This window comes from Zingiber officinale, chromosome 10A, assembly GCF_018446385.1.
Source record: "Zingiber officinale cultivar Zhangliang chromosome 10A, Zo_v1.1, whole genome shotgun sequence".
NCBI classification, from domain to species: domain Eukaryota; kingdom Viridiplantae; phylum Streptophyta; class Magnoliopsida; order Zingiberales; family Zingiberaceae; genus Zingiber; species Zingiber officinale.
The window spans coordinates 32,496,113-32,520,256 of NC_056004.1; the positions used below are offsets into that span (position 1 = coordinate 32,496,113).

At 41.1% G+C, this 24,144-nt stretch overlaps 1 protein-coding gene across 1 annotated transcript; it reads right to left on the bottom strand.

The window, feature by feature from the left end:
- Positions 1–4,374: 4,374 nt before the first annotated feature.
- On the bottom strand, positions 4,375–5,379 carry LOC122026577 (adenylate isopentenyltransferase-like). Its single transcript, XM_042585315.1, has one exon. It carries the CDS (start codon positions 5,377–5,379, stop codon positions 4,375–4,377), a length of 1,005 nt encoding a protein of 334 aa, XP_042441249.1.
- Between the last annotated feature and the right edge of the window lie 18,765 nt (positions 5,380–24,144).

A 24,144-nucleotide genomic window follows, 5' to 3' on the forward strand; every position in this document is an offset into this window, starting at 1 on the left:
CAGCTTCCTCCCATGTGATTGAGCCGAACCCGAAGCATTCGCAGGATCTCCTAGTTGGCTACTTCGGCTTGGCCATTGCTTTGAGGATACGCCACGGAAGTGAAGTGTTGTCCGATGCCGTACCCTTTGCACCATTCTTCGAGCTGCTGATCGACGAACTGCCGCCCGTTATCCGAAATGATCCGACGAGGAATGCCAAACCGACAGATTATATTATGCCAGATGAACTTCTTGACCATCTGCTTGGTTATCTTGGCAAGTGGTTCGGCTTCGACCCACTTGGAGAAATAGTCGACCGCCACTAATAAAAACTTCCGCTGCCCTGTCGCCATAGGAAATGCCCCACTATATCCATACCCCACTGGTCGAACGGGCAGGACACAGTAGACGCCTTCATCTTCTCCGTTGGCCTATGGGAGAAGATGTGGAACTTCTGACAGGAAAGGCAGGTAGCGACGGTCCGAGCGGCGTCTTCCTGTAGAGTTGGCCAAAAGTATCCGGCCAGCAGGATCTTCCTAGCCAACGATCGCCCGCCCGGATGGCTTCCGCAGGATCCTTGATGTACTTCCTGGAGAATATATTCTGCGTCTTCCGAGCTGACACACTTTAGTAGCGGGCGGGAGAACGCCTTTTTGTAAAGTTGGTCCCCAATGAGTGTGAACCGGCCGGCTTTCCTCCTCAGTAGCAGGGCTTCCTCCCGATCGGACGACGTAGCCTCCGAACACAAAAATTCTATTATAGTTGTTCTCCAATCGCTCGGGAATGTGAGGCCTTCCATCCGGTCGATGTGCGCCACCAAGGACACCTGCTCAATTGGCTGTTGGATGACGATCGACGATATTGAGCTAGCGAGCTTGGCTAATTCATCCGCTGACTGGTTCTCGGCTCGGGGGATCTTCTGTATAACAACCTCGGTGAAGTTATTTCTGATCTTTTCAAAGGCCTCCGCGTAGAGCCGGAGCCTTGCGCTGTTTATCTCGAAGGACCCCGAGAGTTGCTGACCGGCCAACTGGGAGTCAGAGTACAGTATCACCCGGTCCCACATGCCGCGCGGCCTGAAGGTCGGCTATGAGGGCCTCATATTCCGCCTCGTTATTTGTTGCCCGATAATCCAGATGGACGGATAGGTGCATCCACTCTTCTTGAGGGGAAAGTAGTAAAATACCTATTCCGCTCCCGAGCCGAGTGGACGATCCATCCACAAATACTTTCCACAAAGCTTCGGGCTCGGGATTCTGTACCTCAGTTACAAAGTCTGCCAAGGACTGCGCCTTGATCGCCGAGTGGGGTTGATACTGGATGTCGAATTCGCTGAGCTCCGTCGTCCACTTAATGAGCCGCCCGGATGCCTCAGGGTTTAGGAGTACTCTTCCTAGCGGGCTGTTTGTCATAACGATGATAGTATGCGCCAAGAAATAAGGACGGAGCCTCCGTGCAGCCAGGACTAGGGCGAACGTGAGCTTCTCGAGACCAGTATAGTGGGATTCAACATCTTTTAAGATGTGGCTCAAGAAATACACTGGCTGCTCCTCTCCGCCTGCCTTTACCAGTGCCGAGCCGACAGCATGCTTGGTTGATCACAGGTATATACGGAGAGGCTCGCCCACGTTTGGTTTAGCCAGTACAGGTAGTGAGTTGAGATAGGCTGTTAGCTCTTCGAACGCCCGGTCGCACTCCTGATCCCACTGGAACTTGGTGGCTCGGCGCATGATCTTGAAAAATGGCAAGCTCTGGTCGGCTGTCTTAGAGATGAATCTTGACAATGTTGTTATCCGGACGGTGAGGCGTTGCACTTCCCTCAGATTTCTGGGAGGCGGCATGTCTTGCAGTGCTTTCACCTTGTTAGGGTTCGCCTCTATGCCCCGCTCGGTCACGATATATCCCAAGAAGCGCCCGCCTTTTGCCCCAAACAGATATTTTTGGGGGTTCAGCTTGACTCCGTACCTCCTCAGTGTTCGGAAGGTTTCCTCTATGTCTGTAAAAAGATCGGTCGTTCGAAGTGACTTGATTAGTATATCATCCACGTAGACTTCCAGGTTGCGCCCGATCTGCTCCCGGAATACTTTGTTCATTAGCCGCTGGTATTGAGTCCGAACGGCATCACATTGTAGCAGTAGGTGACGTCCGCGGTAACGAAGCTCACTTTGTCCTGATCCTCCCGAGCGAGCGGCACTTGGTGGTAGCCCTGGTATGCATCCAGCATACATATCAGCTCGCACCCCGAGGTAGAGTCTACCAGCTGATCGATACGGGACAGAGGGTAAAAATCCTTTGGGCATGCCTTGTTTAGATCTCGGAAGTCGATGCAGATTCTCTATTTGTTGCCTGGCTTGGAGACTAGCACCACATTGGCGAGCCAGCTCGGGAATTGCACCTCCCGTATGTGGCCGGCCTCCATCAGTTTCTCAACTTCAGCTCGGATGATGACATTCTGTTCAGTGCTGAAGTCCCTCTTCCTTTGCTTCACCGGCCGAGCGTCCGGTCGGACTTGAAGTTCATGCTATGCTACGCTCGACGAGACCCCCGGTAGTTCATGAGTTGACCAAGCGAAAACGTCGCAGTTTCCCTGGAGACATCCGATCAGCTCCTCCTTCTAGCCTACCTCCAGGTCGGATGCTATGAAAGTCGTGGCCTCCGGTCGGGTAGGGTGGATCTGTACCTCCTCCTTTTCTTCATAAACTAGAGAAGGTGGCTTTTTGGTTATAGCGTTTACCTCGACTCGTGGCACTTTTCGAGCGGATTTAGCCTCAGCTCGGACCATCTCTACGTAGCATCGTCGGGCTGCCAGTTGATCCCCTCGGACTTCTCCAACTTGGTCTTCTACTGGGAATTTGATTTTTTGGCAGAAGGTGGAGACGACCGCTACCGAACTCGTTGAGAGCCAGTCGCCCCAAGATCACATTGTACGCAGAGGGAGCGTTGACTACGATGAAGTTAGCAGTCCGCGTTCTTCTGAGCGGCTCCTCTCCCAGCGAAATAGCCAGCCAGACCTGTCCAACTGGCACAACTTCATTACCGATGAACCCGTAGAGGGGGGTTGTCATTGGCAACAACTCAGCTCTATCGATTTGCAATTGGTCGAAGGCTGTAGTGACTTCAGGTCTAAGGACTATTTATACCAATAGTCACATGATAATGTTTATGACACTCATATAACGATCCATGAAACATTCTCATGACGGGTCATTCAGTATATATTCTCTAATATATACTCATGTGTCAACCTGATATCTCATATCCATGACTTGTGAGATTAAGTCATCCGTTGACCTACATGCTAGTCTCAACGCATTAATATTGTCCTTGTATATTAATACTCGATTAAGAATAGTTAAGAGTAGTGTTCTCTACAATATCTCACTATCAATTCAACTAATTTATATACTGTAGATAAGAACCTACTACCCAAAGACATTATTATACTTATTCAGTTGACACTGAACTAAAATAAATATAATAACTAACTTTACCTTTTATTAATAATGATATATGATACAACATGAGCCCTTTACAATCATCTCATAATTGATACTAGGGCTAATACTAACATGTCTCCCACTACAAATGCTCCTTCTCCCAAACTACCATTGCAGGTGTATATAAGGCGTTCTTGGCTAGAATCTGTCACATGTTTCGCGCCTCCTCTTCTTGCAGCTCCTCGTGCTCCTCGCCCCTCCGATATTGATATGTCCATTGCTCTTCGTAAAAATATTCGTTCTTGCACTACCCATCCTTTGTCTAACCATATTTCGTTTGATTACATGGGTTTACTTTCTGTGCTTTTGTTGTTTCTCTCTCATCTATAGAAGTTTCAACTTTTTACTTTGAGGTTTATCAACACTATGCTTGGAGAACTATAATGGATAAAGAAATGTCTACTCTTATCTCTCGTGCTACTTGGGAGTTAGTAATTACACCATCATCCATTGTTATTATTGTCTGTCGTTGGGTGTTCATTATAAAGTATAGACTTGACGATATTATTGATCGATATAAAATTCGTCTCATAGCTAAAGGATTTATATAAATTTATGGTATTGACTAATTTGAACTTTTTAAGTTTATCAAATACTATCCCTCCTTTCTAAGTTTATCAAACTTTTTAATACTCCACTAATTTGAATTTAGGTGCTTTAAGAAAACAAGTACGTCATTAAAAAGACACCAGATAATGTCATATTATTTAACTTTATGTAGTCATGAATTTATTTGAAAACCAACTGCAAATAAGACCTTTATTAATTTATATAGAGTACGGAAGATTACTGGAAAAGGAATTTCGAGAGACTAAAAAGTACGTCTCCTAAAGAATTCCTACATCATCTCAAGAAGCTAAATTTTTTTTGATCTTGCGCTAAATTTGGTGGCCAATTCTTAGTTTGATCTCTTCTCTAAAAACTGTGCCACAGCAGTCGTGCTCGGCTCAATCACATCCCTTTGCCAAGGCACCACCATGGCACCATCCTCCCCGGAGAGATACGCCGTCACAGCAGCCGTGGCGTCCACTCGAAGCAGCGGCCAGCCCATCGACTGCAGTCGCTTGATCTTCTGTATTTGTATCTCCGACAATAAGCGCGTGTTCTCCTTCATGGCAGCGAGCGCCGCCTCGTAGACTGGTCGAGTCCGCATGCCTTTTTCAGTGAAGTAAGCTCGGAATTCTGAGACCCCGATGGTCTTTCCGATCCCGACAGACTTCTCCTTCGCCCCTTCCTTCATGAAGAAGTCGGCCAACTCATCCATCAAGCCCTCCTGCACCATCTCGTCCACTCGGCGTGCGAGGTGCTCGGCCAGCACTTTGGCGTCCACGTGCACCCAGATGAACAAGCAGTCGTACTGCGGGGCCCTTTCCTCTCTCATTTCCTCACTGACGAACGGGTCGTAGTTGGGGTCGAACTGGTCCGCGAGCAGCGCGTAGACGAACGAGTTCGACCCTCCAGTGAGGAACGGCACTCGGCCGCGAGCCGAGACCTCTTGAATCTTGTAGTCAGCCACGGCACGGTACTCAGCGGCCGGTAACTCCCCGGATGCCGAATCATAAAAATCTAACAGATGGTGCGGAACCCCACGCTGCTTCGCTGGTGCAATCTTATTGGAGGCGATGTCGAGCCCGGGGTACACTTGGATCTTATCAGAGTTGATGACTTCGCCTAAGAACCTGAGCGACAATTCAATGGCGAGCTTGGTTTTGCCTGTGCCAGTGGCGCCCATGACCACCACCAGTCTTTCCTTGGACACGGGCGTTCTTGGCATGTCGACGACGACGCCATTAATGGCGGCATGGCTGCCGTGGTGGCAGTTGCATTTCTCAGTACTGCAAGAAAAATCACCGGAGACAAACACCTCATCGGATTTGGACATGCAAAGCGTTGCACCCTCCATCTTCGTGATGGTCTTGACTCTTGGTTGAAGAAAGATTTAGAAGTCGTTTTGTGGAGATTTGTACGTTGCAATGAGTTTCAAGAGAACTTATAGACACTTTAAGTCTGGCTTAAGAAGGTTGTTAATATTATCTATAAATTTTATAATTAATGTTACGCTGAGCGCCCAGGGCAGCATTAAATTTTTTATTTTTTATTTAATTTTTTTGTTTATTTTTTTTTAAGTTTCTAATTATGTCAGTTAATTTTGCCTTATTTAAGAATTGGGATTAGTATTAAGCGTAAAAAATAATAAAAAATTCAAAACATTTTTTTAAGATTTTCGTAAGGGGCGTTCGTGTATAAAAATGATAATCCCAGTTAACCTCATTGACTATCTCTGGGGTGACCGGTTCGATCCCACGGAAGTTTTCTACCGGTGATCAGGATAAATCGGAAAGCGCACGTGGCGGCCAGTCCAGAAGCCCAGCATCTTTTGATACACCTTCTATTTGGAAAAAAAAAATCCTACAAATACATCGTAGCTGAGTTCGAACCGCGTGCGTGTATAAAACTCTATAGGAAGTGTGTTAATTACTTTTATTCCTTAAGTTTAATAGATATTAGAATAAACTCTGATAAATTTATTCAAAATAATTTCATCAATATATTAACCACGTACCCTCTATATTTCACCATTATTTTATTTAATATTAAATACTTGTAAAAAAAAGAAAAATTAATGCGAGGAGTTAAGTTAAAAAAAAATCTTTAATCCAAATTAAAAAAAATAAAGTAGACATCGTGTAGACCGTGTTGCAGGTGTAATATAATATATAAATACACATAAATTAGTACCTTAGACCCATAGATTAGACTTGGTAAGAGTATGTTAGGCTATGCAATAGTACAACACAAGAGCGACGTTCGAGAATCGAGTAGCAAGCTACTGGGAACCCAGTAGCAAACTATTGTAACGGACTCTCTCTTATAAAAAAATTAATTTAATTTTTTATATAAGATATTAAAAAGATAATGTTGGTGTAATTTGCTTGGTGTAATTTGCATTAATGATCTAACTCATGTTTTGATGAATGACAAGTAGATTAAAGTTAGAGTATTTGTCATCTAATTACTTTACCAAGTGTGCAAGAGTTAACGAGTCTGAAGGACCTGACACCAGGCTGAAATCCAGCTAGGTCGTGAGACCGGATAGCTAGTGCGAAGTCCAGATAGATCAGGAGGACTCGATATCTAACGGGAAGTCCGGTTGGGTCTGCGAGACCTTACAATCGAATGAAGTTCAGTTATGTATGCGGATCTGACAATTGGCGGGAATACTTGGTAGGTCAAAGGCAAATCAAGCGATTATAGTTGGTAAGTAAAAGGTGTTAGGACCAAAAGTAGTTAGAGGGGGGGGGGGGGTGAATAGCTCGTCGCGTGCTCGTTGCTCGGTGTTGCTTGTTTCTTCAAGAATGCGCAGCGGAAAATACATAAACAAACACAAACACGCTAACACTAGGAGTTTACTTGGTATCCACCTCCAACGGAGATGACTATTCCAAGGATCCACACCACGCACGCACCCTCCACTATGAAAACACTCCTTTTCGGTAACTACCGAGGGCGGAGAAGCCCTACAAGACTCTCAGTACAAGAAGAAGAAAGGGTAGTAAAGAATAAGCAAAAGCTTACAAGAAATGCAGTAAAAACCCTAGCTTCTTCTTCTTCTCGTTGCAACTCGCCTCTTGACTTGGATAAACCTCCAAGAACCTTCAAGAACTGGCGGTGAGGAGCTTAGAGCGTGCTGGAGAGGAGCTGTGTTGAATCTGGAATGAATCGGTGAAGTTCTGAAGAAATCGACGCCAACAGCTATAAACGACGCTAACGGTCGAATCCCAATCGATTGGATTGCTCCCAATCGATCGAGGCTGGATCGATCCACGGATCGATCTAGAGCGCCTCTGTGGGACTCACCGGATCGATCCACGGATCGATCCAAAGACTTATCGCGGCGTCCCAATCGATCCACCGATCGATTGATTCGGATCGATCCACGGATCGATCCGGAGAGGTTCTGGCGGGGACTCACCGGATCGATCCACGGATCGATCCAGATCTTCCGGATCGATCCACCGATCGATCCAACTCTCCGGATCGATCCACGGATCAATCCAAACGGATCAATCCACGGATCAATCCAAACCTCCGGATCAATCCACGGATCAATCCAAACCTTGGTTTTTGCCCAAAACCAAGCCCAAAGCCCCTAAACCAACATCTAGTCAACCATGACTTGTTGGTACATAAGACCTAGCATCCGGTCACCCTTGGCCGACTAGGACTCTCTCACCAAGTGTCCGGTCAATCCTTTGACCCACTTGGACTTTCTTCTTCTTGCCAAGTATCCGGTCACTCCCTAAGACCTACTTGGACTTTTCTTCCTCGTGACAAGTATCCGGTCAATCCTTTCGACCTACTTGACTCTCACAGATGTCCGTCAACCTCGACCCATCTGGATTTCTCTGCCCGGCTTCACTCACCAGGACTTTCCCAATTGCCTAGATTCACTCACTAGGTCTTTCACCTGGCTTCACTCACCAGGATTTTTCTCCTGCCTAGCTTCACTCACTAGGACTTCCCAATTGCCTAGCTTCACTCACTAGGTCTTTCACCTGGCTTCACTCACCAGGATTTTTTCTCCTGCCTAGCTTCACTCACTAGGACTTCCCAATTGCCTAGCTTCACTCACTAGGTCTTTCACCTGGCTTCACTCACCAGGATTTTCCTCCTGCCTAACATCCCAGTTAGGACTTCCCAGTCAAGTATCCGGTCATCCTTGACCTACTTGACTCTTCTTCAATCAATATCTTATTGTCAAACATCTAAACCCAAACCAAGACTCAGCTTGGTCAACCAGGTCAACCTTGACCTGAGGGATGTTGCACCAACAAAAGGTAAGCAACTGGAGGAGAGATTCAATAAGGACGCGTTCCTGGTTAAGGAAATAGTATGCATCGGACCAGCTTAGGTCCATTTGGGAAATTTAAGCTGAGACCTTGACTAGATCTGGGTCTTAGGGAGATAGGATCTAATTACTATTATTATCACATTTTTAATGTGCTAACTCTATTTTACAAGGTAATTTTTATACCTAGGCTAACTCTTTTTTTACAAGGAAGAGAAGGCTTAAAAAGAGGGTCCAGGTGCCCAGAAGTGATCCGGGCACCCGGAGTTGGTCAAGGCGCTCGGAGTTGGTCTAGGCTCCCGGACCAGCTTAACCCTGGGGTGACTGGCCAGGCACATGGGCGGTCTGGGCGTTTGGAGTTGGTCTAGGCGCCCAGGATATAAAATTACCCAGAAGCTGAGTTAGAGCGCGACGACTGGTCGAACTCACGTCAATGGTCCATGCGCCCGGAGGGGGTCCGAGCGCCTGGAGGTGGATAAATTTCGGGGATGAAGTTTTAATGAGAGTTGGCCACATCAGCATGGTTTAAGTGCCCGGGAGGGACTCCAGGTGCCTGGAATGGGCCGATATAAAGGCCTTCGACCAGTAGCTTCAGAAAATCTTCTGCTACGACTTTCATATTCACGCATTGGTCTGAGAAGGCTCTGACAACACCGAAAGGCTGCTCCGAAGTTCGAAGAATGAAAAACTTCAAATTTCCTTTCCATTTGTCGATAACAATTAATTTTAGTTCTTGTACTCAACTTATAAATCTATTTCGAATTAATAGTGATTGTTCATCGAAAACACTCTCATGTGTGGGCTTTGGAGTAGAAATCGTCAAAGGCTCTGAACTAAGCAAAAATGTACTTGTGTTAGCGTTTGTACTTTCATATTTTTCTTTCCGCTGCGTATTCTTGATTTTTTTAAAAAAGCGAAGAACGTTATTCACCTCCCCTCTAGCATCTTTCCAATCCAACAAATAAAAACAGATGCATCTTAAACAAAAGGCCGAGAAAGGTAACCATAGCAGTTTTTAACATCATCGGCCCAAAATATTTATAGAATTTTCTCCACTCACGATATTATCAATCCGGAGATAATAGAACTAAAGATAAATATAGCAGTGCATATTTTTTATATAAAAAATAATCAAGAAAATTACTAATAAATTCTAAAATTATTTTTAATGTGAAAAGAAAAAAAACACTAACACAATTTTATTTTAAATTTCACTAAAATTAATTAGTAAGGTTACCTTTGGTTAGTGGTAATATAATGTAATCTTAATTACATTACTAATGTAATGTATCTAATCTTGATTACAAGGTGATTAGATTCTTTTATTTGGTGTTCATTATTTTTTATAAAGAATATAATTCATATTATTATAAAATCATAAAATTATCCTACAACCTCGGTCGGAGGTGATGATCGACAGCGACAATCGGTGCACCTCTGATGGAGGCGACAGCTGACGATGGTGGTCGGTGGCTGATGGTGATGGTCGACGCTGCCTGGAGGTGGCAGCGGCAACGACATCAGCGACGTTGGTGACCGACGATGGTGGCAATGATGGTCGGCACTGGCTGTTGGCAACGGTGGCCCATGGCCGGTGGCGATTGTTGGTGCAATTTTCCCTAGGTCAAGGTTGACCGTGTTGACTGAGCTTGAATTGAGTCAAACTCGAGTCATGATGTGTGGGTTTCAATGTTTGACAATACATGTAGACAACACATGAAGATTGCGGGTGCAATTGTTCATGTGGGGAGATTGTGAAGGAGAATCAAGTAGGTCAAGGTTGACTGGATACTTTACTGGAAATCCTAGTGAGTGAAGCTAGGTGAAAGTCCTGGTGAGTGAAGTCAGACATTTGGAAAGTCCTAACTGGGAAGTTAGGCAGATGGAAGTCCTGGTGAGTGAAGCCAGGCATTTGGGAAGTCCTGGTGAGTGAAGCCAGGTGAAAGATCTAGTGAGTGAAGCTAGGCAGAAGAAAGTCCTGGTGAGTGAAGCCAGGTGAAAGTCTTGGTGAGTGAAGCCAGGCAGTTGGAAGTCCCGGTGAGTGAAGACGGGTAATGGAAAGTCCAAGTAGGTCAAAGGGATTGACCGGATACTTGGCGCGAGGAAGAAAGTCCAAGTAGGTCAAAGAGATTGACTGGATACTTGGCACAAGGAGAAAAATCCAAGTGGGTCAAAGGGATTGACCAGACACTTGGTGAGGGAGTCCTAGTAGGTCAAGAGTGACTTGATGCTAGGCACGATGAACCAACAGGTCATAGTTGACCAGATGTTGGTTTAGGAGGCTTTAGACTTGATTTTGGGAGAAAGTCATGAGCTGGATCGATCAGCCGATCGATTGGCTCATGCCCAATCGATCGGCCGATCGATTGGGCGAGTCTTCGCGACAAGCCTCCTCCCAATCGATCAGTGGATCGATTGGGACGAGTACGTGATCGCACAGAACAGCGCTAGATCGATCAGCCAATCGATCCAGAGCCCCCAATCGATTAGTGGAACGATTGGGAAGTGCGATCTTCGCACGATAAGCCTTGGATCGATCAGCCGATCGATCCAAGCAATTCCTGAGAGCACAGAGGTGCTCTGGTTCGATCGGTTGATCGATCCAAAGCCTCCCCGATCGATTGGGAGCAATCCAATCGATCGGGATCCAACCGTTGGCATCGTATTTAGCTGCAGGCGTTCGATTCCTTCAGTAGAGCTTGCACTGTTCACTCCCAATCATCTCAGCGCTTCCACAGCAACTCCACAAAGTTCTCATCGCCAGATCTTGAGGGTTCTTGGAGGCATTTCCAAGTTAAGAGGTGGATCTACAGCGGAAGAAGAAATCTAGGGTTAGGGTTTTCTTATGCAAACTTGTAAGCTTTTGCTTGTATTTTGTTCCCTTTCCCTTTCTTCTTGTAGTGTGAACTTGTAGGGCTTCTCCGCCTTTGGTAGTTACCATAAAGGAGTGTTATTCATAGTGGAGGGTGTGTGAGTGCGTGGATCCTTGGATTAGTCACCTCTTGTGAGGTGGATACCAAGTAAATCCTTAGTGTCAGCGTTGTGTTTGTTTTCTCTGTATTTTTCGCTGCACATTTTTGAAGAAACAAGCAACGCCGACCACCTAGCACGCACCGAGCTATTCACCCCCCTCTAGCTACATTTCGGTCCCAACAAGTGGTATTAGAGTAAGGTTGCTCTTCACCGGAATCATCGCCGGAAAGGGAAAAAGCTAGAGGGTGAAGAAGTTGAAGCAAATTCTTCAAGTCGAAGACTTCATCAAAAGGCTCAATTTCAACATGGAATTCCAAGACGGACTTGGATTCGATACAAGGGTGCCTCCATCATTTACGTCATCAAGCTTCGATCTTTGGAAATCAAAGATCGAGAATTTCTTGATGATGGAGATAAAGCAATGGTTTGCTCTCATGGAAGGTTTCAAGGCTCCAACAAATTCCAAGGGAAAAGTCCTCAAGAAAAGCAAATGGAGCCAAGAACAAATCCAAAGATGTGAGGCCAATGATAAAGTGACCAAGCTTTTGGTCAATCTGTTGCTTAGCCACATTCTTAGAAAAATTGGAGAGTTCAAGGATGCCAAGGAGCTTTGGAGTAAATTGGCATCAATTCATGAGATCCCCTCCACTGTACAAGATCAAGAAGAATCCAAAGAGGGTGACTCAGTGGATCAAATTCAAGAAGAAGAGGACTCCGAAGTTGAGAGATGCTCAATTTCCAAAGAAGAAGTCCAAGAAGCCTCATCTTCAAAGGAATGCAATGAAGATGGCAAGGAGAGGGCATACTCCTTGTTCCATGTCCAAGATGAAGATGAAGAAGCCTCCACCTCTAGGATTGAGGGGGAGCAATTTTCATTGACACCGGATCAAGATCAAGAAGAAGCCTCCACATCCGGGTCAAAAGAAGAAGAGGATGAAGAAGCTTCCACCTCCACAAGTCAAGACAAATCTATTGGAAGAGTATCAAGCTCGGATCAAGAGGAAGCTTCTGCCTCCGGATCAAAAGGAGAAGATGCCACCCCTACAAGCAAAGCTTTAACAATTTCAATAGAAAATAACAAAAATCATATCATTTGCTTTGAGTGTAGGGAAAAAGGGCATTACAAAAGTAAATGCCCTAAATTGGCCAAGAAGAAAGGCCAAGTGGCACAAGAGGGCAAGGAGGAGCCCAAGGAGACCTCTCCCGGAACAAAAAGGAGCAAGGAGCACATTGTGTGCTTTTTGTGCAATCAAAAGAGACATTACCGGAGTCAATGTCCCAAGGGGAAGAAGGCGGTCAAGGTTCAAGGAGGAAACACACCTCAAGGGGGAGTCTCCAAGGTAAAAAGAAAGGTATCATTTATTGAGCCTACTCCCTTGAATAATGGTAAAAAGTATGCTAAGTCAAGTCTTTATCATTTTAATGCTATTTACCATAAGAATAGAGAGTATGATAGCATTAAGGAAAAACACATGGCTCTCCATGCTAAAACTACCACACCTAGGGTTAGGAAGGTAGATGAAATTTTAGGCAAGAACTCTAAGGATTTTAGCTACAAGCCTAGAAACAAAGATGCTCATGGACTTAATGGAAAACCAAAAACTAAGGACTTAGTGATGAAAAATCAAGTCTTGATGTCAATACTTGAAAAAATAGAAAAGACCCTAAAAAGGATGGAAAATGTCCTTAAAGGGCAAAATGAGCAAAATCTAGGTTTAGGACAACAAGGATCATCCAAGGGCCATAGAGGTTTGGGATACAAACCTAAAACCAAAAAGGATGTACCTACTTACCATAGAGTTCCATATAGTTATGGAACAAACCCTAGGTCTAGTGGTCAAGTCAAGAATACTAGGGAGGTTATTCCTAAGAGTATTTTTGCAACAAATGTGACTAAGACTTCTAAGAAGTCCAAGAAAGTCATAAAGAAGGTCACAAGAGAAGAAGTCCCTAGGGTTGACCTAGAAAATGTGACCAAGGTTTCTAAGAAGCCAAACAAAGTCACTAGGAAGGTATCTAGGGAAGTTATCCCTAGTGAGTACCTAGAGCATCCAAGGAGCACCAATAGGTTTTGGGTTCCTAGGAGCATCTTCTCTACCCCATAGATGGGTTAGAAAGTGTCAACTCTAAGTGGAAGGGTAGTTAACCCAATCATGATGAAGTTGACACTCAAGGAGCATTTACAAGGTTATTATTAACCTTTGAGAATGAAAAGGATAAAGGGTTTACTCTTGAAAAGAGTAAAATGTGTCATATCTTGAGAAATTGGATGAAATTTTAAATGACACAATTTAAGAAAATCATAAGAACTACCAAGTTGGGATTTTTGGTATGTTCTTAGAAAGTTAAAGGCAAACTTAAGCCTTAACTCAATTGATTACTCTTTAAAAGAGTAAATTGTGCCAAAATATGAGGAATATGCTTAATTTAAATTGACACAAATTAGGAAAAGCAAAAGAAATGTCAAATTTGATTTTTGACATTTTCTTGGGAAATAGTGGGCAATCTAGGGTTTAAATTTTTAAGTTAGCTAAGGGTTAAGGATACTTAGGTAGGTAATCTAGGTATTTTATCTATGCTAACTTGCCATGCTTTGCTTGCCCATCAAATGTCATGACATCATATTTATTTATTTGTGTTTGCACTCATGCCTTATTATGAAAAACACAAAAATACCATATCATGTCATCCATACATCATATAGTTATAGGAAATTTTCTTTTGAGAATTATTTCTTTTTGATGTATGCCATAACATCATCATGCATCATTTTAATCCCTTGTTAATTAAGGACTAATGACATTAATTAACAAGTAACATCCTTGGTGGATGTCTATAATTCAAAAATGTCTAGATAGATATGCATGATCCCTAGTTGAGGGCAAAACCAAACTTTACATCTCACAAAGACCCATAAGGTGACTTGTATGTGTTTTAGTGCACATTAGATACAAGTGAGATATTAGGATGATGAACAAAACTCAAGATGTTGATTTAGTGCATTCTTTTGAGTTTTAAGTTCATCAAAACACATAGTTATGTGTATTCTCATCATTGGGAAAGCTAATGTACAAGTCATGTGCATTAAGCCCAAGGAACATGGCGGGATATTGGTTTTGAAAATAATTTTAAAATACTTTTGGAAAACCTTGGTGAAGGCTATCTTTTGATAGTAATCATCATTGAATGGTTGAACACAAACTTGAAGAAAACACTAAAGTTTTTACAAGTTTTCAAGTTTGTGTCAATTTTTGAAAATATAATGTATTTTCTTAGAAAACTATTTTTCCTTGATAGTATATACCCTAAGAAATGTCTACACGAATTTTTATGATTTTTAAAATTTTGTAGAATTTTCTAGGGGTTTCTGACGTTGACTGAAATGAAATTTCAGCAACTATCAGACCTCAATTGATCACCCGATCGATTGAAGGGTCTCAATCGATCGGGAGATCGATTAAGAGAAAGCTTCTCGCGAACAGAAGCTTCCTGGATCGATCCACTGATCGATACAGCCCTCCTGAATCGATCAGTGGATCGATTCAGCATGGTCCGATCGATTGGGACCCAACTCCAATCAATCGAAGCTGCTGATTTTGACTGGGAAAGCCTGATTTCAGCATTTTTGAACCATGGTTAGTCTAGGTAACCATTCCAAACCCATCAAAATACATTTATATACATAAAAAGGGTGTTTTCATGTTGAAAACAAGGATGGATTGATTGAGGTAGACTAAATTGAAGTTTAGGTTGAGGTTTGGTTTCAATATTGAACTTTCGAACCTCAAAACTTCTAAATTTAGGTTTCCTAAAGGTTTAGGGATTCCAAGTCATTGTTGGTACAATGACAGAAGTCATGAGTATGTCTTTAGGGGGAGTTACTCTTTAAGGACATGAAAATTCAATTTTCATATACCTTGGAAGGTGGTTAACCTTCTGTCATGAAAATGCTCAAGGTTGGGCATTTGACTACGATGGAGAGTGGATATCTTCATTGTACAAGTGGTGCATGCTCATGGATGAGCATGTGATAATAATGAAGGGTATGTGACCTTCGTTAGTGTGTTGTGAGCAACGAGTGAAGTTGTGAATAACGAAAGGTAACTTTTCAGGAGGAGAGTTTGTGTTTGATGAGTGCCCAAAGATGGGAAATGTTTGTGAAGTGTGCCAATAGAGGGAGAATGAGAGTGGTTAAATTAGGCCTTCATTACCTAAAGGAGGAGTTAGCCCTCTAGAAAAGGAGGAGAATGAAGGGAACCATCATTCACATATTGGCATGAAGGAAGTTGAGGCTATGAGATTAGCCTAACTTAAAGGAGGTATTATCAAATATCAAAAAGGGGGATATTGTTGGTGCAATTTTCCCTAGGTCAAGGTTGACCGTGTTGACTGAGCTTGAATTGAGTCAAGCTCGAGTCATGATGTGTGGGTTTCAATGTTTGACAATACATGTAGACAACACATGAAGATTGCGGGTGCAATTGTTCATGTGGGGAGATTGTGAAGGAGAGTCAAGTAGGTCAAGGTTGACTGGATACTTGACTGGAAATCCTAGTGAGTGAAGCTAGGTGAAAGTCCTGGTAAGTGAAGCCAGGCAAATGGAAAGTCATAACTGGGAAGTTAGGCAGATGGAAGTCCTGGTGAGTGAAGCCAGGCATTTGGGAAGTCCTGGTGAGTGAAGCCAGGTGAAAGATCTAGTGAGTGAAGCTAGGCAGAAGAAAGTCCTGGTGAGTGAAGCCAGGTGAAAGTCCTAGTGAGTGAAGCCAGGCAGTTGGAAGTCCCGGTGAGTGAAGCCGGGTAATGGAAAGTCCAAGTAGGTCAAAGGGATTGACCGGATACTTGGCGCGAGGAAGAAAGTCCAAGTAGGTCAAAGGGATTGACTGGATACTTGGCACAAGGAGAAAAGTCCAAGTGGGTCAAAGGGATTGACCGGACACTTGGTGAGGGACTCCTAGCAGGTCAATAGTAACCTGATGCTAGGCACGATGAACCAACAGGTCATGGTTGACCAGATGTTGGTTTAGGAGGCTTTAGACTTGATTTTGGGAGAAAGTCATGAGCTGGATCGATCAACCGATCGATTAGCTCATTCCCAATCGATCGGTCGATCGATTGGGTGAGTCTTCGCGACAAGCTTCCTCCCAATCGATCAGTGGATCGATTGGGACGAGTGCGCGATCGCACAGAACAGCGCTGGATCGATCAGCCGATCGATCCAGAGCCCCCAATCGATCAGTGGATCAATTGGGAAATGCGATCTTCGCACGATAAGCCTCGGATCGATCAGCCGATCGATCCAAGCAATTCCTGAGAGCACAGAGGCGCTCTGGATCGATCGGTTGATCGATCCAAAGCCTCCTCGATCGATTGGGAGCAATCCAATCGATCGGGATCCGACCGTTGGCATCGTATTTAGCTGCAGGCGTTCGATTCCTTCGGTAGAGCTTGCACTGTTCACTCCCGATCATCTCAGCGCTTCCACAGCAACTCCACAAAGTTCTCATCGCTAGATCTTGAGGGTTCTTGGAGGAATTTCCAAGTCAAGAGGAGGATCTACAGCGGAAGAAGAAATCTAGGGTTAGGGTTTTCTTGTGCAAACTTGTAAGCTTTTGCTTGTATTTTGTTCTCTTTGCCTTTCTTCTTTTAGTGTGAACTTGTAGGGCTTCTCCGCCTTTGGTAGTTACCATAAAGGAGTGTTATTCATAGTGGAGGGTGTGTGAGTGCGTGGATCCTTGGATTAGTCACCTCTTGTGAGGTGGATACCAAGTAAATCCTTAGTGTTAGCGTTGTGTTTGTTTTCTCTGTATTTTTCGCTGCACATCTTTGAAGAAACAAGCAACGCCGACCACCTAGCACACACCGAGCTATTCACCCCCCATCTAGCTACATTTCGGTCCCAACAGCGATGGCCACGACGCCCGAAGGTGACAGTGGCGGTCGACGGCCGGCGGGTGGCGGCGGTGACCGACGACAGTGGTATAAGCGATGTCGGTGACTAATTGATGTCGAAAATGAACTAAGGTAAATTTGATATTTAAATTTTAGTTAAATGATGACCTTATAATATAATCACATTATATAGATGTTATAATACAAATTATAAAACTTTATTAACTTTTATAATCTAGTTCACATTATATCATAGTTTTAAAATAGTACCAAATAAAATAATTAATATTACAATATTGATTATATTATAAGACATATTAGATCATACTAAATATAGCCTAAAGGTTTAAATTCTAGTAATAGTAAGATAGTGATAAATTTCTTAAAGAAACGTTAATCTAAATCTCATTTACACAAAGAATATCTATATTGTCATCTAGATATTTATAGTGAGATCTCCAACTATGATATATTTGTTAAAAAAAATTCTTCTAAATAAGGGTGTAACTAAAGAATATTAGGCTTCAAAGTTGACCGTCGTCTGTACTTATCGATTTATCCTGATGGCCGATGAGAAATTTCCATGGGATCGAATCAATCACCCATAAAACAAAAAAAAATAAATAAAAAGATATATTGAGTTTAATATTTTCTTTAAGACTCACATATAATTAATTATTGGATTTTTGTAACCTATATAAATGCAAGTTAATTTAACTCTTTGAAAATTTAATATATATTATTTTGTTTGTTAAGAATTTACTTATTTTATACGTTACTTTGTAACTTTGATAGTTGTAATTTTTATAGATAAATATAACTTTATTAATCAAATTGACGTACTCCAATATTTAGTTAGTACGAAATCTTAAAAATTAAAACGCATTTGAGAAACCTCCATTTCGACGACAGAGCTATCTCTGGACCTTTTTTATGATGCATAGAACGATTTCTTTGTATATATTAGTAGAATGGATGATCTTTATTTATAAAATAGATGAAAATATAAAGAGATCATCTGAATCATAAAAATAATCTAAGGATCCGATCTCCTGTTAAAGATGTTTACACCCGTAAACATAAGTATGTTTTTCATCTTCACCTTTCAATATATGTATTACTATCCATCTTCTCTATTTGTCCCTATATCTTATTTCCAAAATTTAGCATCGGGGTGAGTACGCTGAACACCCCTAATTGCTATATTCCTATTTTATTTAATATTAAATAATTAAATATATGTAAAAAATAGAAAAATTAATGAGAGGAGTTACGTAAAAAAAAATTGTAATCCAAATTTTTTTAAATGAATAATGATAGATTTCTTAACGAAACATTAATCTAAATCTCAATTATAGCAAGGCAAAGATATTATTATTTCTTTTAACATGTTGTTTTCGTTGCTTAAATATAGAAATTATTTACCACTTACCATAAGTGGCAAAAAGAATTTTTTTTAAATAATTTTTTTTCTGTTTCGTCCACTATGATAAATTTATAAAAAAAAATTCTTTTAAATAGGGCGCGCAACTAAAGAACGTTGGGTTTCTTGCCCGCTCGTCGTGAGCGCTTCTTGATTTTATGTTGTGGCTAGTAAGAAAATTATATGGGGCTAGGTTGATCAACCTATGCAGTAGTCAATGAAACTATCTAGATTTATAAAAAAAAGGAAAAAATGAGTTGTGCTCCACCACTCTACAATCCTGTCGGTCTCACCAATCGGATGCAGTATCTTCTCCCTTGTCGGTCCCGATGATCGAGCGTGCTCCGCTTCTCTCTAGTTGGTCCCATCAATTGGGCGTGGTCCTCTTCTCCACAGGTCAGGTGTGCTCCACTGCTCCCGGTTGATCTCACCGATCGAGCGCACTCCACTTTTCCTAAGTCGACCCCGACGATCAAATGAACTTCTCTATTCCCCAGTCGGTTTCACCGATCGAGGGCGCACCACTAGCACTGAATGGGCCCCACCCTGCTTATCTCTATTTAATCATAGTGATCTGATGCTCATCTACTTAACAGACCTCAACCTCCAGCCCAATTATCTCATGACCCAAGGGCCTTATGGGTTAGCCCATCATGGAGGATGACACAAGCAAGCGCTGACACAATATGTGGATTGTTAGAGCACATGAGGTATATCTCCTATATCTTGACCCACATGATACTAGTAGATAGAATGAGATACTTTCTTTATTACAATATGACACAATTAATATAGAAGAGGGAGATATTCGATAACAATGTAATAAAAGATGTCGACGTCTGCAGACCTGGAGATATATTTTTTGATCGTTCACTTTTTCATACCGGTACTACTATCCATTTTCTCTATTTTCCTTTATATCTTTTACCGAACACTTATTGAGTGTCGGAGTGACTACATCGACCACTCCTACCACTATATTTTTATTTTATTTAATATTAAATATATGTAAAAAATAAAAATTAATACGAGGAGTTAAGTAAAAAAAATTTTAATCCAAATTTTAAAAAATTGAATAGTGTTAGATTTCATAAACAAACGTTAATCTACATCTCATTTATACAAGACAAAATATTATGTTTTTTTATTTAACAAATTATTTTGTTTGCTTAGAAATAGAAAGTATTTACCACTAAATCAATTTTATTATGGAATCTATTGTATTATTATATCAAAAGTCAAAAACTCGTAATTTTTATAAACCTTTTCCTATAATTATAAACTCAAAAAATAAATTTATATTCGGTCCTCTTAATTCACACATTATTATTCATATTTTTCATTTACTATCTTTATTTATAATATTTATTTATTTTAAAAAAAATAAAAATAAAAAAGTAAGTGGCCAATAGCTACTATTCTGACCAACATTAAATTTAGGATGCTAATTTTTTAGATTTACAAAACTTACCATAACTACACTGTTATTGGATTTATAAAATCCACTGTCTTTTTTGCCCCTGCTTCGTGGGTTTTGTAAACCCAGTATGTCATTGGCAAAAAGATTAAAAAAAAAAAAAATTTAGGTTGAGTTTAATATATATCTTCTCTAACACCCACGTATAATTAATTATTGAATTTTTATAACCTACTAATAATCGTGCACTATGTGCACACGCGTCGCGTGTGTAATATAATACATTGAAATCACATTGATCCTTTATAATTAAATTATATTAATTAAAATATTTTAATATTAAAATACTAAAATAGAGTCATTAGTAGAGTCATTAGGGTAAAATACCTGATATTTGAAAAATCTGAATTATTTGGATCTTTAAAAATTCGAATTGTTTGAATTTTCGAATGTCACCCTTACGGCTTCCCTATGAAAAAAATTAATTTAATTTAATATTATACTTATCTTAGTAAAAAAACTAAGAAAAGTATATTTTTTAACATTGTCGGCCATATTTATAGAAGCTTCTTTGATCATAGTTATCAATTCTAAGATGTGGAACTAAAGAGAACATATTTTTTTATATAAAACAACCAGAAAAAATTAATGATTGAGAAAAATTCATAATAATATACCGCAGCTGAGTCTCGAACTCTAGATCATTGATTGTTTCGCTTGTGGAATTACTAATAAACCTTGAAATTATTTTTAGTGTGAATAGAAAAAATGATATTAACGTAAATTCATTTTATACTTCACTAAAATTAATTAGTAAAGGAGGAGATTTATAATAAAATAGTAAGATATAAATGCAAACTAATTTAACGTTTTAAAAAAAATTAATATAGATTATTTTATTAATTAAGAATTTATTTTTTTATACCTTACTTTGTAAATTTGATATTTGTAAATTTTTATAGATAAATATAAATTTATTTATCAAATTGATATACTACTATATTTAGCACTATTAAAACTTGAAACGGACTTAACCACTTCAATTAATTATATTCCCTTATCATTGATATGATGAGTATAGAAACTTCCATGTGTGTCCCCAAGGATTAAGTTCAACATAGGATAGATTCATTCGGATAGTCTTCTTTAGCCTCGATCAGAGAAGCTTCTCCTCTTCCTCTAGTCGGATGTGCTTCTCCTCTCTCCACCCTAGTCGGTCTTACTGATCGGATTTTCTCTGCTTCTCCGCTCCGGTTGGACCCACCAATCGGATGCAGTTTGCTTCTCCTTGGTCGGCCCCACTGATCGGGCGCGCTCTGCTTCTCCTAGGTCGGTACCATCGATCGAGCATGCTCCTCTTCTCCCCAGGTTGGTTCTACCAATCAGGTGCGCTCCACCTCCCCGGTGTTGGGACCTTAACGTCCGCTAGAGAGGGGGTTAATAGCGTCTCACCCAAATCGTTCGATTCCTATAATGTTAGTGCATTGTGGAATACAAAACAAACTAACAAATAGAAAGCTAAACTAAAACAAGAAGAATGAAGATAAACAAACCACAAAGACACACTCGTTTACGTGGTTTGGAGATAAAGCTTCTACTTTACGGTTGTTCGGGTGGACAATCGCAATCCATCGATGGATGCTTCGCCAGAGAACTGCCGGCTACCTCACGTAACTCCTTGTGAGTGGAGAAACATCACCACAACTCGCACAAGACCGCACTAGATCACTTGAGCACTTAGAGACTCTAATTAGGGTTAACCACCACTAATTTCGTCAACAATCCTTAAGCACCCCGAGCTCGAATAGAGCTCGGGAGGAAAACACCAAGTTATTTTTCCGCCACCAATCGATTGATACAATCACCAGTCTACTGGTCTTTTATGGAATTCGACTGTTACGGGCTTCCGGACCAGCTTAGCCCTGGGGTGGCTAGCCAAGCACCTGGGCGGTCCGGGCGTTCGGAGTTGATCTAGGCGCCCAGACTATAAAATTACCCAGAAGCTGAGTTAGAGTGCAACGACTGATCTAACTCACATCAATGGTCCAGGCGCCCGGAGGTGGATAAATTTCGGGGATGAAGTTTTGATGAGAGCTCGCCATGTCAGCATGGTTCAGGTGCTCGGGAGGGACTCCAGGCGCCCGCAATAGGCCTATCTAAAGGCCTTCAACCAGTAGCTTTAGAAAATCTTCTGCTACGACTTTCATATTCACGCATTGGTCTGAGAAGGCTCTGACGACACCGAAAGACTGCTATGAAGTTCGAAGAATGAAAAACTTCAAATTTCTTTTCCATTTGTCGGTAACAATTAATTTCAGTTTTTGTACTCAACTTATAAATCTATTTCGAATTAATAGTGATTGTCCATCGAAAGCACTCTCATGTGTGAGCTTTGGAGTAGGAGTCGTCGAAGGTTCTGAACCAAGTAAAAAAATTCTTGTGTTAGCGTTTGTACTTTCGTATTTTTCTTTCCACTGCGTATTCTCGATTTTTTAAAAAAGTGAAGAACGCTCTTCACCTTCCCTCTAGCGTCTTTCCAATCCAACAAATAAAAATAGATGCATCTTAAACAAAAGGCCGAGAAAGGTATCCGTAGCAGTTTTTAATATCATCGGCCCAAAATATTTATAGAATTTTCTCCACTCATGATGTTGTCAATCTTAAGATATAGAACTAAAGATAACTATAGCAGTGAATATTTTTTATATAAAAAATAATAAAAAAAATTACTAATAAATTTTAAAATTATTTTTAATGTGAAAAGGAAAAAATATTAACACAATTTCATTTTAAATTTTACTAAATTTAATTAGTAAGGTTACCTTTGGTTAGTGGTAATATAATGTAATCTTAATTACACTACTAAGGTAATGTATCTAATCTTGATTACAAGGTGATTAGGTTCTTTTATTTGATGTTTATTATTTTTTATAAAGAATATAATTCATATTATTATAAAATCATAAAAATATTCTACAACCTTTGTAGGAGGTGATGATTGGCAGTGGTGGTCGCTGCTGTTGGGTTTTTCGGGCCGCGAAAATCGCTTTTTCGCGTCGCGGAAACCCCGAAAGCCCCTAGCCATGGATCCGTGCGAAGAAAATTTACGAAAAACTTACGAGTACGAGTTTACTATCTAGATCTACACTTAGATCTACATGTTTATAAATTTACCCTTGTAGCGAAGCCCTTCGCGTTCCCGCTCGTCCAAACGGTGCCGGATCTCGAGAGTGTCAAAATAGACACTCCTCTAGAAGTATCCACACGAACTAATTAGGTGGAGATGACAAAAAAAAAACCAAGGTGTGCTAGCACCTATGTGGTTCGGCCAAGGAAGGAGGAGAGGGAGAGGAAGAGAGCTCCAAGAGGAGGAAGAAGGAATGAATGAGGCTTGAATGAAAAATTCATTTCATTTCCCTACAATAGTGGCCGGCCACATTCAAAAGAATGTAACTCCCATTTCCACATTAAGTGCAATTAATGTGGAGCCATTAAAGAGTTGTAACCTCCATGAGATGGCACACCATGATGATGTGGAGCATCATCATTGGTCCACATCAACGACAACTCACCAATGAGGTGGCATAAAGTCAAGTCAAACTTGACTTTTAATCTTCCTCTCAAGTCAAGTCAAACTTGACCAAATCTCTTCCATGGTTGATCTAATCTAACCATTTGATTCAAGCCAACTTAATATAATGAATCTAATTCATATAATGAATCTAATTCATTAAATTAAGTTGATTCAATGAGTCATAATCTAAATTAGACTCATTGAACATATGAATCAACTTGAGTCGAACTCAAGTTAGCCCAATTAGGATTACTCTTAATCCAATTTGATTCATCAAATGAATCTAATCCTCTTGGTTTATCATATGAACCTAATCTCCATCTAATTATCCTTAGTGTGTGACCCTATAGGTTCTTGTAACATTGGCAATGCCCTAAACCCATTTAGGAGCATAAGTAATGAGCGGTATCTAGCAACACATCATTACTACCCAAGTTACAAGAATGTCGAGATCCGACATCACCTTGTGACTACTAATTGTGACTCCTCACAAAATATGACAAGTGTTCTTCTATCCTAGACATCTAGATTGATCAATGTGAG

Coding starts and splice junctions, on each gene's coding strand:
- LOC122026577 (XM_042585315.1), bottom strand. CDS start 5,379: ATGGAGGGTGCAACGCTTTGCATGTCCAAATCCGATGAGGTGTTTGTC.